At 35.8% G+C, this 16,895-nt stretch overlaps 1 protein-coding gene across 1 annotated transcript in view; it reads right to left on the bottom strand.

Moving 5' to 3' along the window:
• HSD17B4 (hydroxysteroid 17-beta dehydrogenase 4) overlaps nucleotides 1-16,895 on the bottom strand; it is an 89,965-nt gene that overhangs the window by 20,166 nt on the left and 52,904 nt on the right. Inside the window, exons 15-17 of the mRNA XM_023197323.2 lie at nucleotides 13,092-13,163; nucleotides 11,059-11,162; nucleotides 5,039-5,104 (exon numbers count right to left, since the gene is read on the bottom strand). Of these exons, the coding sequence (XP_023053091.1) occupies nucleotides 5,039-5,104; nucleotides 11,059-11,162; nucleotides 13,092-13,163 (242 nt within the window). The remainder of the gene's footprint in view (nucleotides 1-5,038; nucleotides 5,105-11,058; nucleotides 11,163-13,091; nucleotides 13,164-16,895) is intronic.

Below are 16,895 nucleotides of genomic sequence, written 5' to 3' on the forward strand. Positions count from 1 at the left end.
GAGTATCCAAAGAAAGAAAAACAAAATAATGAAAGAGAACTAATATTTAAAATTTTAATACTATAAAACTAAAAGACCCGAATATACATATTAAAAAGGCCCACCAGTATATAAAGAAGACTGACCTGCAACATGCAAGACTGAGACATATCCCAGCAAAACCATTAGACTTAAAAGACAAAAATAATCTTGAGGGCCTCAGGGTAAAGATCAAGTAACTTACAGGGGAAGATAATTAGATTGGCATCTGACTTTTCAAAGGCAACATACAAAGTAAGACAACAATGATGCACCATTTTTAAGAAATAAGATTTTATATCCAACAAAGCTGTCCCTTCAAGTATCTAGGGTAAATAGTTTTAAATATACAGAAACCGAGGCAACACTATACACATGAGCCCTTCTTGGGGTACCTTCCACACAAGGAGCTTCATCCAACTAAGAGCTGACTAAGAAGCTTTGGCAAAAGGGTTGACATATTCAATTGCAAATATAAAACTGAAAGATGCAGAAAAGTGGAAATAATATATAAATGTTAAATGCTCTAAACAATAAAAATAATACATCCCCCAAAATGGGAACAATAAGAGGGGAAAAAGGAAGTAAAATAAGCTCTTTTGACTGTTATACAAGAAACAAATGAAGTCAAGGGACAGCAATAAAAACTAAAAAACTAGACAGTCGTGGATTAAATGGGAAAATGAGGCACTAAGGGCTTTAAAAAAGGCATATACGACTTTTGCTTCTGGCCATAATATGGGACCTGGAATGGACTTACTCTTCCACCAAAAACAACTAGAAAAATTATAAAGAAAAAGGTGGGGGTTACCGCTGCTCCTAGACATTGGAAAGCAGGCAATGCAGGACTACAATTCTTTACAGAAAAGAAGCAAACAAGATGAGCTCTACAACTGTGCCGCTTCCTTCTGACAGCAGCTCCCAGAATGCAATTCAGAAATCTCAAACATAGCAAAGGGGTCTCATTGAGTTACAAATATAGATTAGAATTCTGAAAGGATGATGCAGCTGAATTTGTGTGTACTGAAGAGGAGGAAGTTACACAGAAAAATAACTCCAGAAATCTAAATGGAGGTCTCACTGAAGGCCATAAAAAAAGGTCCTGGAAGATGACACACCACATGAAGAAAGAGGCCATGTGGGGAAGATTCAAAGCACCCCACCCAATAGCTAGCACTAAAACCCCGGATATGCAAAAGAAGCCATCTTGGAACCTTCCAGCCCTGCCCAGCTGCCATCTAAAAGCAGATACACCATTTGTAGCAGAAGCCCTGCCCAGCTGCCATCTAAAAGCAGACACACCATTTGTAGCAGAAGCCCTGCCCAGCTGCCATCTAAAAGCAGCTACAACATTTGTAGCAGAAAGATCACCCAGTCAGCCCAGAGTCTTGGAAAATAATACATCATTGTCAAAAAAAAAAAAAAAAAAAAAAAAAAAAAAAAAAAACAGGTAGTAGTTATAAATGTATGGTCATTTTTTTGGTTTCTCAATGATTTGTTTTTGATTCCCAATGATTTATCTCAAACTTTCACCCACAAACAATCAGTGAAGTGAAGGTGACACATACTGGAAACTAAAGACAATGGGTACTGTGGCAGCCTAGACAAAAAGTTCAAAGGAGCCTTCTGGAGCTGCAAGTGGGACCTCGAACATGGCTGTCAGCAATACCTCTCACAGATTCTGAGACCAGAGGATGTACAAGAAGTTTTTTCTTTTACAAGTTGACAATTGGTGTATCATACTGTGATCGTTTAGTAGAAGCAGAATTATAAAAAATTATGATAATATTCTAGTGAAACTAAATTAAATGCTGGGACTCTTCTGGATGAGATGAATGCTTGTGTTGCTTTGATTCTTAATGACTTTACATGAGTTCTTTATGGTCCTAAAGGTCCAAATAAAAATAAGAGAGAAAGAACACTCTAGGAGATATGACTTGGTATTTGCAGCATCTGGAATGCAATCAGTCTCTGCATCTAAAATACAGAGTTGATCAGCAGTTCACTTTAGATGATCCCATCAGATAGTACGCACTTCCTGGCAGTTATGTGCAAGTGACTCAGATGGTCCAACCAGCATCCATGATCTTTCTAATAGATTCGTGGCCCCACAAAGGGGTGTTCTAAATCTGCGAAGATCTCCCGCTGGAAGACCTGTTTTTGAGCCTAGGTCTGTTTTCAGTTCAAGATGACAGTAATTGTAACAAAGAATTATATTTTACTGGACACTAGCACTGATACGCCAAATATTAACTTTACTTAATAGGATATGTTTAGTATAAGATATGTATCTGGGGAAACCATGGATATTTGTTCTCATTTTCCTCAAATACAAAGCCTGACATCTGATATTTACTTATTGTTTGGTCTTTCTAGATTATTGCAGTGGAATTGTCTATTAATAATTATGAAAAACTACAAAGTACACTTGTATTGTCATACTCATTTGTTTTGTTATGTTTTGTTTTGAGACAGGGTCTTGCTCTGTTACCCAGGCTGCAGTGCAATGGTGCAATCATAACTCACTGCAGCCTCGATTTTCCAGGCTCAAGTGATCCTCCACCTCAGCCTCCTGAGTAGCTGGGACAATAGGCGTATGCCACCATGCTCAGCTAATTTTTTATTATTATTACTTTTAGTGGCGACAAGGTTTTGCTGTGTTACCCAGGCTGGTCTCAAACTCCTGAGCCCAAGCAATTCTCCCACATCAGCCTCCCGAAGTGCTGGGATTTAAGGTGTGAACCACTGTGCGGGTCTGCCATACTTGTTTGAAGATGAAGAAACTTTCCTCAAGACATTATAAACAGACATTTCAGAAGTGATACTGGTAGAGTTAAAAATATATAGCTGCCAGTTTTCTTAATGATTGAAAAGTTACTAAGTTAATATAAATACCTAACATAAAGTTTATGTATAATGGCATAATTTTTCCTCATTTCCATTTCTCTTAAAGATCTGCCCATGCACAATCATCCTACACTAGTCTCTAATGTGAATGCTCTAATTCTTACCCCTGATACACACGTCATGCTCTTCTCCTCTCTTACACTCCATCATTACTTCTTAACACACTGCAAGCCCTACATATCCGGAGAGAGAACAACCCATATACCATCTCAGCAAAGTCCCATTTTTACTACTGAACCCTTCTATATGTCATTCCCTAATGTGTATCCCTTCTCTGAATGTCTGTTACACTTATACTACAAATCAAAGCCTTGTATTTAAACATTCATTGCTTGGAATAGGTACCCTAGTTATTTCAGACATCTACATCTTGAGTATCCAAGTGTTCCTTCCATTCCTTGACAATAGATGACATTTCTTCTAAGTGACTTGTATTTCTTATAGCATGGATCCAATTTCAGATGTCCCACAAATTCCCTGAAATTTACAACAAAGTTTTATGCAAAATGTTTTTCAGGGAACTGGTATATAGCTTTCGGCATATTTTCTAATTATCATGCAATACAAAATGGCCAAGAACCTCTGCCAAATGATGAGTGCCCATTATTCACACAAAAAATATTGTTGATTTAAAAACTGTCTTTTGTCATGCAGCAAACTATTAAAACCTACCTCAAAACTAACAAAAAGTTTTAGTCATCTGGAAAAAAAAAAAAAAAGAAAGAAAGAAAACCTCTCTACTTACTGTGTGTAGAAATTCAAACCTTGGAAACTATTCAGCTTTTATTTACAGCAGACACATTTTTTACTTCAGTATAATAAAGAGGTATTTCTTGGGTTTTCTAAACCATGAAACCATGAGCCTTTTCTGTTTTTTAGTACTCTAACAGAATTAGTTTCTTAATTAAGCCTTATGTAAACATAAATATGAGTGCATTCTTAAGAAATTGATAAGAAACCGTAATGGATGGAAAAAATATTTAAAGGCAAGAATAAAGCAATGTTCCCTCCATCACCTGATTATATGGTACAGAAAAAAAATTACATATGCACTAACTTTAAGTCTCTCTGGCTCATGAGATTACATTTCTATTTGCTAGGAAACATAAGTCCTGCGAAGTTTTCATAGCAAACATACCAAAATTATTTTTTTAACTTTTAAGTTCGGGAGTACATGTGCAGGATTCTTACACAGGTAACTGTGTGTCATGGGGATTTGTTGTGCATATTATTTAATTACCCAGGTATTAAACCTACTACCCATTAGTTATGTTTCCTGATCCTCTCCCTCCTCCTATCCTCTACCCTCCGGTAGGCCCCACTGTGTGTTGTTCTCCTCTAAAATACAACCAAAAAAAAATTTTTAAGTGAACTTTATGAACAATCTGTTGTTATTACATGCTCACACACTGCATTACTCCAGAGGTTTAAGGATTTTATGCTATATCTGCATGGTTACTCTGCTGGCCATCTTAGAGAAGAATCTTGAAGTCTCTCAAAAATAAACTTACTTTTCTCACTTTTATGGTTGCTTTTTGCTTCTTAAACAAATTTTTCTATGCTCACAGAATTTGTGAACTGACAGGACATTTTATCTCCTTCACCAGAAAACAAATTTTTTATGTCAAACAAAAAAGATTAAATCACCTACTGCTTCTAAGATGCTTTATTTGCCTGTCCTTTAAACTTGGTATAAAATAATCTGCTTCCAAGCAGTGTGGCATTGCTTTCTTTCCCCAAGAGGAAAGGATGACTAATACTTGCCTTTTAACTATTTTTTATCCTGCACTTACTCTGAGGCTTTCATGAAATTCTTCACTCTTAAAGTGGGCAGCCTCTCCAAAGAAAGTACTCCATTACCAACAACATACAATGCTTTTTAAATGGACTCATAAAAAACCATTTTATATTTTATTTTGGTATCTAGTGGGAAAACATTAATAACTAAAAATTTACAAAAAATAACTTGCAATCACAGGAAACATGTCTTTATGTTTATTATGTTGAACAGGCCCTACTTTTTAGATGCATAATGTTATACGGTATCAGAGTTACAAATTAACAAATGTCATCAACCAGATGGATTTATCATTTTTCAAAAATACAATCTTACCTGATTAAGAGAAGTGGTATCTGTAAGTACAGCATCAGGAGGTCTGTTAGGTATGGCTACAGCTACCTACAACGAAGACACGACATGTTAAATCTTCAATGCAAATTATCATTATTCTCTTTAACCAAACTAACATTTGATACACAACCATGTTTCAATACAATAAACTCTGCAAACTGGATAAAAGAGCTTTAAAAAAAAATTCATGTTCAAGAAATAATGATATTTAAAATTTCATAACTCCTAACTTCATCTACACTATGATTTGTCTGAAATGACCTTTTTAAATGTAAAGAATTATGTAATCAGATTCGTCCTCCAGGCCACAATGAAGAAAAAGTTAAGGACAGTTTTTCCCTATGTAAAAGATGAGAACAACTACAAGAATTAGACATACAATTCACATCTAAATTGATTCAGTCTTTAAAACTGGTCTTTTAAATCCTTGCATATTTTAATTTGCCATCTTAACAACAGTCAGTTACCAAAAATATTTGAATTATTATGATCCCTTAATGCCAACACTTAAAACTCCTTTTTGATGAAAAGTTTGCAACATCTACAACGTAAGTATCTGAGTGCCAGTTTATGGTTGATTTAAACCAAAGTAAACATAAAAAATTCAAGTAGCTAATATCTACTTTTCAATAATTTATAACAGAGGCAAAATTTTATTATTCATTTACTCTCAATTAGGTAAATTTTCCACAATAAAGTTTTTATCCTTTTAAAGAGTTAATCAAGCCTGTAATCCCAGCACTTTGGGAGGCCGAGACGGGAGGATCACGAGGTCAGGAGATCGAGACCATCCTGGCTAACACAGTGAAACCCCGTCTCTACTAAAAAATACAAAAAATTAGCCGGACGAGATGGCAGGCACCTGTAGTCCCAGCTACTCAGGAGGCTAAGGCAGGAGAATGGTGTGAACCCGGGTGGCGGAGCTTGCAGTGAGCTGAGATGTGGCCACTGCACTCCAGCCTGGGCGACAGAGAGAGACTCTGTCTCAAAAAAAAAAAAAAAAAGAGTTAAGAAATCTGTGATTTTTCATTACTAAAATGCCATGCTTATATATATTCCCAAACTTATCCTCACAAACTCCCCACACCCAAAAACATAAAAAAAGATCATGGGGGAAGCTGCTGCTTCTAAAAACAAACAAAAGGCAGCCTGCTGTTTTTCAAAAATCCTTGCATGAATTACACTCCTTTGCTTCAGTTGTATCCAGTGTATTTTGCAGGTTTTATTTATATATTTATTTTCAATGCATTCTACTAGGTTTTGGAGGACCTGACTTCAATCTATAGGTCCTGAGCAGTCTTCTAAAATTTCTGAGTACCAAGAGTTCTCTGTACCTGTCTTGATTCTGAGGGCAGCCTGATTAAAAATAAATAAATGAAAATTAAAAATTAAAAAATTTTGAGTACCTTTTATTCCACAAAATCCATTGTATGCCATGTATACAAAGAGCATTTAAGATGGACAGTGCTGCCATGGTAGTTATTACTGTTAACAGACTAGAAACTCGTTTATGGCACAGGGCTTCACCATGACTTGATATCATCTCTGATTTTTTTCTCAAAGCAACAAGTGATACTTGTGACAAGTGCTCAGAGAATGGTATCTAGTTTAGATTATTTTCTGCTCTACAATAATTCATTATTGCCCAATATTAAAAAGAACATACAGGGAGCCCAAGGTGGATAGGACACCTGAGGTGAGGAGCTCGAGAGCAGCCTGGCCAACATGGTGAAACCCCATCTCTACTAAAAAGACAAAAATTAGCCAGGCATGGTAGTGGGCGCCTGTAATCCCAGCTATTTGGGAGACTGAGGCAGGAGGATCACTTGAGCCCAGGAGGCAGAGGTTGCAGTGAGCTGAGATCGTACCACTGCACTCCAGGCTGGGCGATACAGCGAGACTCCATCTCAAAAAAAAAAAAAGAACATACAGTTAAAAAGGAAAAACAAATAGCATGTTATATTTACTTCATCTAATACAGCCTCAGACTTGTATTATTTTACCCTTTCTAAAATAACATCTTCACTAAAAGCTTACAAGTTTTAAGAGTGAATATAACATTTCCAAGCTTTTCATTCAGACAATGTCACTGCATGTTTGTGCAGTGCACAACTTGCCTTAGGGTTCTTAAGAACTCATAATTTGCTACCGGTGAATAGATACAACCTCACATAAATCATACTCAGTTAATACCTGTCCAGGTGATTTTTTCACATCCAAGCAGTAAGTGAGCACAATTGTTTTTTTAAATGTGGGCCCGGGACATTGTTTTCATATAGTATTGATCAATATTAATTTTTCAAACAGCTTTACTGACTCAATACACATATAATTCGCCCATTTAAAATGTAAAATCCAGTGATTTTTAGTATATTCGCAGAGCTGTCCAACCATCACCAGAATCAACTTAAGCACATTTTCATGTCCCCAAAAGAAAACCTATATTCATCAGCAGTCACTCTCTATTGTCTCCTTTCTCCTCCAGCCCCTGGCAACCTCTAATCTACTTTGTGACTCTACAGATTTGCCTATCCTGGGTATTCCACATAAATACAGTATATGGTCACTTGCTATCAATCTGAAGAACTCTCTTTAGTATTTCTTGTAAGGCAAGACTGCTAACAACAAATCCTCTCAGTTTTTGTTGTCCAGAAATGTCTTTATTTTGCATTCATTTTGGAAAGATCATTTTGCTGGTTATAAAATTATTGGTTTTTTTTTTTTTTTTTTTTCCTTTCAGCACTCTGAATACATTAGCCTACTATCTTTTGACTTCCATTGTTTCTGATGAGAAGTCAGAGGTCAGCTCTTAATCTTATTGGGGTTCCTTTGTAAGTAATGAGTCATTTTTTCTCTCATTTTCAACATTTTCTTTTTGTTTCCGGCTTTCAACACTTTTACTACAATGAAGAGAATATGGATCTCTTTAAACATATAATCTATTTGGAGTTGACTGAGCTTCTTGGATGTATAATGTTTTTCATAAAAAGCCATTATTTCTTCAAAATTTTTTTCTGCTCCTTTCTCTCTATCTGACACACCCATTATGTGAATGTTAGTGTGCTTAATGATACTCCACCTTTCTCTAAGGCTCTTCATTCTTTTTCCTTCTCTTCACTGTGGTTCTCTCTGTTCTTTAGTTTGTATAATCACTATCAATCTATCTTTAAGCTTTCTTGATTCTTTCTTCTGTCAGCTCAAATCTACATTTGGCCCTTCAACAGTAAATCTGTCATTTCAGTTATTATACTTTCAGCTCCAAAACTTCTATTTGGGTCTTTGTAATAATTTATATATATTTAGTAACATTTAAGCATGGTTTCCTTTAATTCTTTGAACATAATTATAGCAGATGTTTTGAAGTCTGTCTACTAAGTCCTCTCAAAGGCAGTTTCTGTTCCTGTTTGTTTTTTCCCTCTATGCATCACACTCTCCTGTTTCTTCCATGTCTAATAATTTTTTGTTGCTAACTGGGAATTCCAGATAATAGATTATAACAACTCTAGACACTAATCCCCCACCCCTTCCACGGCTTGTTGCTATTGTTTATTTATTTAGTAACTTAGCTAGACTCTTACATGTGAGTCTATTCTCCCAACAATGTACAGCCTCTGATATTGCTCCTCAGAGGGTGCGCCTTGAGTCTGTGCAGTCACCCTAGGATGACACTGGTTTTAGCAGGACTCCCTTTGACTGTCTCTCTTTGGTCTTTCTATTAAACTGTCTGCCTCTTTTGGTATCATACCCAGTTGTTAGGTTCCATTAATTGCCAGATGACTGTTCTATTTCTTTCAACAGGGTCCTGGGATATAAATTGTTCAACAATCTAATCCAATTAAATTCAAGTCTCTTTGCAAGGGTAGTCATTGAGGCCAGTCTTTGAGGTTTGTTACAATCCCAGAAGGGCTTTTCTTAGCTATCTCTTTCCCTGGTTCTTTCTAGTAAACGTCTAGCTAGGCTACACTTTAGCTTCTGCTGTTACGGAACTACCAGCCTTCTCTTAATTGCTTATCACTACAGTCACAACTTGTTTTTGAGGGCATCCTTGAGCTTGAAATTCCAAATACTCAGTTACAAAAAGAGTCTATTTCCTTGAGAAGAGGATCAGAGCTTTGTGTTACTACAGGCTTCCTCTCCCTCTAGGCAGAACTTCTGCAGGAATGGTGACATACTTCTCTCCAAGTGATACACTTGCTTTACAAGAATGAAGCAGGGCAGGTGTAGTAGCTTCTGTTCTTCTCAGCTGGCTCTCCAACCATGGAACCTCCATGCTACAGGAAAGCTAGGGGCAAGTGCAATCAGGGCCCCAGTATTCTTAGCCTGCCACAGGTAGGGTAAAGTTTCCACTCTGTAAGTAGGGGCCGGATGGAGAAATAGAGTCTCACAAGTCAGTCACTTTTACCTGAAATAGAGCATCTGCAATTCAGAGCTAGTGAGAAGGATAAGAAAAGTTAATAGCCTGCCCCTCCTGGGAAGACAGCATGGCAGAGGTCTCCTGCATTCTTGGCTGCAAACACCTGGGGTATACTTTCTGTCATGCTCAGCCAGGAGAGGAAGAACAAAGGGAGGGGTTGTGGCTTAAATGCCACACAGTCTCACTGTTCTTACCAAAATACAATAGATTTTCTTGAATAAATGTTTCTTTGCTTGCTCTATACCCTTAGGACAATTTCCAGAGACGTTAAATAGCTGTGTTTTAAAATAACTTTTTACATGTCATGGTTGTTTCACTGACAGGGAAGTTCAAGGAGCTTCTTATGCCACCATTCCAGAAGTCTTTTCCCAATACTGCTTTAAATAATACTTTATTTACTACAGAAGAATATTCACTACAGTATAATCTTATTGCCACAAATAATTTAAAGGTAAAGCCAGATTAATGTGAAGTCCAAATTATTAAATATTGTTAGGAAAAAATGTTTTTAGAATCTGAGAACAAAAGAATAACCAGAATTATCTTGCATAAGAGAAATACTTAAGTCTGTTAATAAATGAAGGTTTTAATCCATATAAGGATCACTTGTGTTCAATTTTTCTAAAAACTTTTGGGATCTGCAAAGATTGTACAAGAAAATAACAAATATTCCCACAATTATTTCAGATACATTATACTTAACTCAGCAAGACTTTTCTATATATAAAATACGTTGTATATAGAATACATAAACACGAACAGCACTTTGAATTCAAGGACTGCACTCTAATTCAAAGTACTGATTACCAAGTCTCTACACTGTAAGATTACATAGATGGTAATATAAGATCAATATACAGTTGACCCTTAAACAATGTGTGGCTTGGGAGCACCGAATATGCAGTCAAAAATTCACATATAACTTTTGACTCCAATAACATGAACCATCAATTGACACATATTTTGTGTTATATTATTATATTCTGTATTATTACAATAAAATAAGCTAGGAAAATGGCTGCTGCCTCGTCTGAAATCAGCACATTCCATGGAGGAAGGAGTCCTGCTTTGCTGCATCGTCTATCCCAGGGTGTAATGTTGGTAAAGGAGTAACTCTAGCATTTGTACAACGCTCCCTAGGACTCCTGCAGCCGTCGACCAAGCCCAGGGACGTCATTGAATCTGGAGTTTCCTGGGGCCTTGTTTTGAAAAAGACTTGACATACACATAGAAAGAAAAGCATAGAAATAAATGTTCACTTGTCTCTGCGAAAAAAAAATAATAATAATAATAAACTAGGAAAAAGAAAATGTCACGAAAATCATAAAAACATGAAAGAATATTTACTATTCAGTAAGTGGAAGCAGATCATAAAGGTCTTCATCCTCATCATCTTCACACTGGGTAGGCTGAGGAGGAGGAGGAGGAAGAAGAGGGGTTGGTCTTGCTGTGCCAGGGGTGGCAGATGTATAAGAAAATTTGCCTATAAGAGGGCTCATGCAGTTCCAACTCATGCTGTTCAAGTCTCAATTGTATAGATAAGAATCCTTAACTACACATATATTTTGCTTACAAAGCCATGGCTTACCTTGACTTTGTCTGATGTCCGTTTTCCACCAAAGCCTCCAGAGCCAACAAGAAAGAGAGAGAACTGATTGTGGCATATAAGTTCCTTCTCAGAATAAGAATAGACTGAAAAGTAAATAAAAGAAAAAATAAAAGAAGTTACTACCAAAAGACATAACTAGTTAACCAAGATAGCTTCAACAATTCCTGTCAAGGTTTCAAAAACAAAATCCAATTACTGAAAGAGTTCTAACATGTAAAGGTGTCCAAGTTTGGATTACAAAGCATTCATTTTAATCCATTCATACCAGATTCTGAAAGGCAGAGAGAAGAGGAGTTTCAAAAATCCTTTCTTAACTATGAAATAGCAGTTCTTTCACTTTTCTTAAGGCTCTCCAACTGCTATTCAGATTCCAATTATTTCCACCTTAAACATTTCAAATAATCCCACTACCTGTACTTAACCACACTTGAACTTACAAACATTCTGCCAAAACAGTCAAGAAGAGCATGGAGAGGAAATAAGTGGGAATGAAGGTATAAGCCACATGAGGGCAGGATCATGGCTGTTCTGCTCACTCTTTATTTTCCCATCAACTAGACTAGTTCCTGTGCAGAAAAAAGGGCACCTATAAGTGTTTATTAATTAATAAATCAGTGAATAAATGATATGAGTGAGCAAGTGAGCAAGTAATGAATAAGACAGCTGTCCCTCTATTTACTAACTTCCTAGGGACAGATTATTACCTGTTTCATATCTAGCTCAACAAATGTAGAAATATGATTTTAAATTGCATACTAAAGAAAAATCTAATTATAACCAAAAATAAGGAAAGGCATGTCAATGTATTTCAAGTAAGATTTTTATTTTTATCACACAGGCAATTGAATAACTAATTTCACCTATACTTTGTCTACAAATTCTAATATACTAAGGACCATTACCAAGTTGTATTTCAATTAATGGAACAGATCAAGAGAGAACAGTAAAAATTAAAGCAATGTTTCTGCAGGACTTTTTTTTTTTTTTGGTATATTACATTTGGTACAATGGTGAGAAGACTAAAAGAGAACTGGGAGTATAGTAGCCAAGTGTTGGCCAACATCTGGAATGACAAGTATGAAAACCTAAAAAGAGAAGAGAAAGGAAGAGAAAAAGGAGGAGCAGAAAGATAAAAACATACATAATGTTTAAGAGCATCAAAAACGTTCTCAATTGATTATTAAGCAAAAATAAAGTTCCAAAACAGCATATACAGTATAACCTCCTACGTATTTACAACAAAAATGATAAACTTATATTCCAAATATTAAATAATGTCAAACTTTATACTGTTCTTAGTTTCCAAAATTACTGACAACAAATATCTACTTTTTTGTTCTTAAACTTTAAAACTTGCAAATTTTAAATTTATAAATCTAAATTTAATTTTTAAAATTTAATTTTTAAAATTTACAAACTTTAAGCATCATATCTTTATCTGATGTTTAATTACTAGTATTTCAACATTTATTAAACTACTATAATCTTTTTTCCCCACTGCAAATAAAATGTGGCTGTGGTGTTTAAACCACATCATAAGTTCAAGTCTAGAAACTTATAAAAGCGTAAGTCTAGGAGCCTAACTACCATTTATAAGAATAATTCAGTGGTCAAATATGTTCCAAGGTCCAAATAGCTAACACATTAAAGAATATCTAAAATACAGCCTAACTGTCAAGTGAGGACTATCTAATATTCCTTCCTGCCAAAAACATAACTCCAGCAAGCTTAATTCTCCTCTACATTATCAATACCCTTGTGCTTTCTCACATTTCTCACCCTTGTGCTTTGATTATGTTGTTTTAAATCCAATGAAATGCCTCACCCTTCCCAGCCTGAGCCCAGAAATTCCCCTCCTTCTTCATTTTTCTTAGAGTTTAAAAATGCTTATCTTGTTTTCTTACAAATTGGAAAACAAATACTAACTTATTAATCAACTTCTATGGTGAAGTATTATGTCATACACAAAGCCTATCAATCTAATAATATTATAAGAATTGTAAATAAATTACCATCCATAATAATCACTACACCGGATCCTTTATCTAGGACATCAGCAACAATTGCTTCACATTTTAATTTTCCTAGAAAGAAAAGTAAAAGAAATACAGTGTCTTAAAAACCAAAGATTACTATAAGCTGTGAAAGAATTTAATAGCATTTCCACTGTAAGCTCAGCAAAACTAAAAAACTATGGTTTGAAATAATGTTCCTGAACAACAGATGCTGGAGAGGATGTAGAGAAATAGGAACACTTTTACACTGTTGGAAGGAGTGTAAATTAGTTCAACCACTGTGGAAGACAGTTGGCGATTCCTCAAGGATCTAGAACTAGAAATACCATTTGACCTAGCAAACCCATTACTGGGTATATACCCAAAGGATTATAAATCATGCTGCTATAAAGACACATGCACACGTGTATTTATTGCAGCACTATTCACAATAGCAAAGACTTGGAATCAATCCAAATGTTCATCAATAATAGACTGGATAAAGAAAATGTGGCACATATACACCATGGAATACTATGCAGCCATAAAAAAGAATGAGTTCATGTCCTTTGCAGGGACATGGATGAAGCTGGAAACCATCATTCTCAGCAAACTATCACAAGATCAGAAAACCAAACACCACACGTTCTCACTCGTAAGTGGGAGTTGAACAATGAGATCACATGGACACAGGGAGGGGAGCATCACACACTGGGGTCTGTCAAGGGGTGGGAGGAAGGGGAGGGATAATATTAGGAGAAATACTTAATACAGGTGATGCGTTGATGGGTGCAGCAAACCCCACCATGGCACGTGTATACCTGTTTAAGAAAACTGCACGTTGTGCACATGTACCCCAGAACTTAAAGTATAATAAAAATAATAATGTTCCTGAACTCACTAGAAAAAATAATTCAACATTAAAAGCAGTCAGAATACCTGAATTACTAAATTTCAAACATCAATATTTCATACATTAGATTTTTTAAAATAACCATTGGCAATGTCAAGGATCCCTCTTGGTCTCTTTTGACCCTGTTATTCAACAAACATTTGTTGAGCATACAACCAATACCATTTACCCCATTTTTTCTTAAATTTCTATTCAACACAGTACTGTAAGTCCTACCCAGAGCAATGAGGCAAGAAAAAAAAATTTTTTTTAAAGACATCCAAATAGGAAAAGAAGTCAAATTATCTCTCTTCACCAATGATATGATTCTATACCTAGAAAACACTAAAGACTCCATCTACCAAAAGGTTCCTAGAACTCATATAATGAGTCAAGTAGAAGTTTCAGGATACAAAATCAATGAACAAAAAAAAGAGTAGCATTTCCATACACCAATAATATTCAAGTTGAGAGCCAAATCAAGAATGCAATCTCATTTACAATAGCCACAAAAAAAAAAAAAAAATCTAGGAATACATCTAACCAAGGCGGTGAAAGATCTCTATAGGAGAACTATAAAACACTGCTGAAAGAAATCACAGATAACACAAACAAATGGAAAAACATTCCATACTCATGGGTTGGAAGAATCAATTATTGTTAAAATGGTGGTACTATTTAAAGCAATCCGCGGATTCGATGCTGTTCCTATGAAACTACCAATGTCATTTTTTACAGAATTAGAAAAAATTATTCTAAAATTCATATGGTACCAGAAAGAGCCAGAATAGTCAAAGCAATCCTAAATAAAAAAAACAAAGCTGGAGGTATCACATTACCTGACTTGAAACTATACTATAAAACTACAGTAAACCAAAACAGCATGGCACTGGTACAAGAAAAGTCCAGTGGAAAAGAACAGAGAACCCAGAAGTAAATCCACACACCTACAACCATCTGATCTTTGACAAAGTTGACAAATATAGGGAATGGGGAAAGGACTCCCTATTCAATAAACGGTGCTGGGATAACTGGCTAGCCATATGCAGAAAAATGAAATTAGACTCCCACTTTTCATCATATACAAAAATTAACTCAAGATGGATTAAATATTTAGATGTAAGACCTCAAAGTACTAAAATTCTAGAATAAAACCTAGGAAATACCATTCTGGACATCAGCCTTAGGAAATAATTTATGGCTAAGTCCTCAAAAGCAATTACAACCAAAACAAACATTAACAAGTAGGACCTAATTCAACCATGAACAGAGTAAACAGACAACCTAAAGAATGAGAGAAGATATTCTCAAACTATGTATCCAAGAGAGGTCTAATATCTAGAATCTATGAGGAACGTAGTTCAACAAGCAAAAAACAAATAATCTCATTAAGAAATTGGCAAAGGTTCAACCATTATGGAAAACAGTATGGCAATTCCTCAAGGATCTAGAACTAGATGTACCATATGACCCAGCCATCCCACTACTGGGTATATACCCAAAGGATTATAAATTATTCTACTACAAAGACACATGCACACGTATGTTTATTGCGGCACTATTCACAATAGTAAAGACTTGGAATCAACCCAAATGTCCATCTGTGACAGACTGGATTAAGAAAATGTGGCACATATACACCATGGAATACTATGCAGCCACAAAAAAGGATGAGTTTGCGTCCTTTGTAGGGACATGGATGCAGCTGGAAACCATCATTCTTAGCAAACTATCACAAGAACAGAAAACCAAACACCGCATATTCTCACTCATAGGTGGGAACTGAACAATGAGATCACCTGGACTCGGGAAGGGGAACATCACACACTGGGGCCTATCATGGGGAGGGGGAAGGGATTGCACTGGGGAGTTACACATGATATAAATGATGAATTGATGGGTGCTGATGAGTTGATGGGTGCAGTACACCAACATGGCACAAGTATACATATGTAACAAACCTGCACGTTATGCACATGTACCCTAGAACTTAAAGTATAATAAAAAAAAAAAAGAAAAAAAAAAAGAAATTGGCAAAGGACATGAACAGACACTTCTCAAAAGAAGACACACAAGTGGTCAACAAACAAAAAAAATGCTTCACAACACTAATCATCAGAGAAATGCAAATCAAAACCACAATGAGACACCATCTCACATCAGTCAGAATGGCTATTACTAAAAAGTCAAAAAAATAACAGATGCTGGTGAGTCTGCAGATAAAAGAGAACATTATTTACACACTGTTGGAGAGAATGTAAATTAGTTCAGCTACCATGAAAAGCAGTCTGGAGATTTCTCAAAGAACTTAAAACAGAACTATCATTTGACCCAGCAATCTCATTACTAGCTATATACCCAAAGGAAAAGAAATCATTCCACCAAAAGGACACATGCACTCATATGCTCACTGCAGCACTATTCACAATAGCAAAGACAGGGAATCAATCTAGGTGCCCATCAATGGTGAAATGGATAAAGAAAATGTGGTACATAGATACCACAGAATACTACACAGCCATGAAAAAGAACAAAATCATGTGCTCCACAGCAACATGGATGCAGCTGGACATCATTATCCTAAGCGAAGTGATGCAGGAACAAAAAAACAAATACCACATGTTTTCACTTATAAATGGGAGCTGAACTCTGGGTACATGTGGACATAAAGATGGGAACAACAGACAATGGGGACTACTAGAATAGGGAAAGCAAGACCTGAACAACTACCTGTTAGGTACTATGCTCACCACCTGAGTGATGGGATCTTTCATATCCCAAACCTCAGCATCACACAATACACCCATGTAACAAATCTGCACAGGTACCTCTTACATCTAAAATAAAACTTAAAATTACGTTTTAAAATAATAAAGTTTTATAAAACCAAAAAAAAAAAAAAAAACCAGACAGAAAAGAAAGTACTGCTG

Source organism: Piliocolobus tephrosceles, chromosome 4, assembly GCF_002776525.5.
Source record: "Piliocolobus tephrosceles isolate RC106 chromosome 4, ASM277652v3, whole genome shotgun sequence".
NCBI classification, from domain to species: Eukaryota; Metazoa; Chordata; class Mammalia; order Primates; family Cercopithecidae; genus Piliocolobus; species Piliocolobus tephrosceles.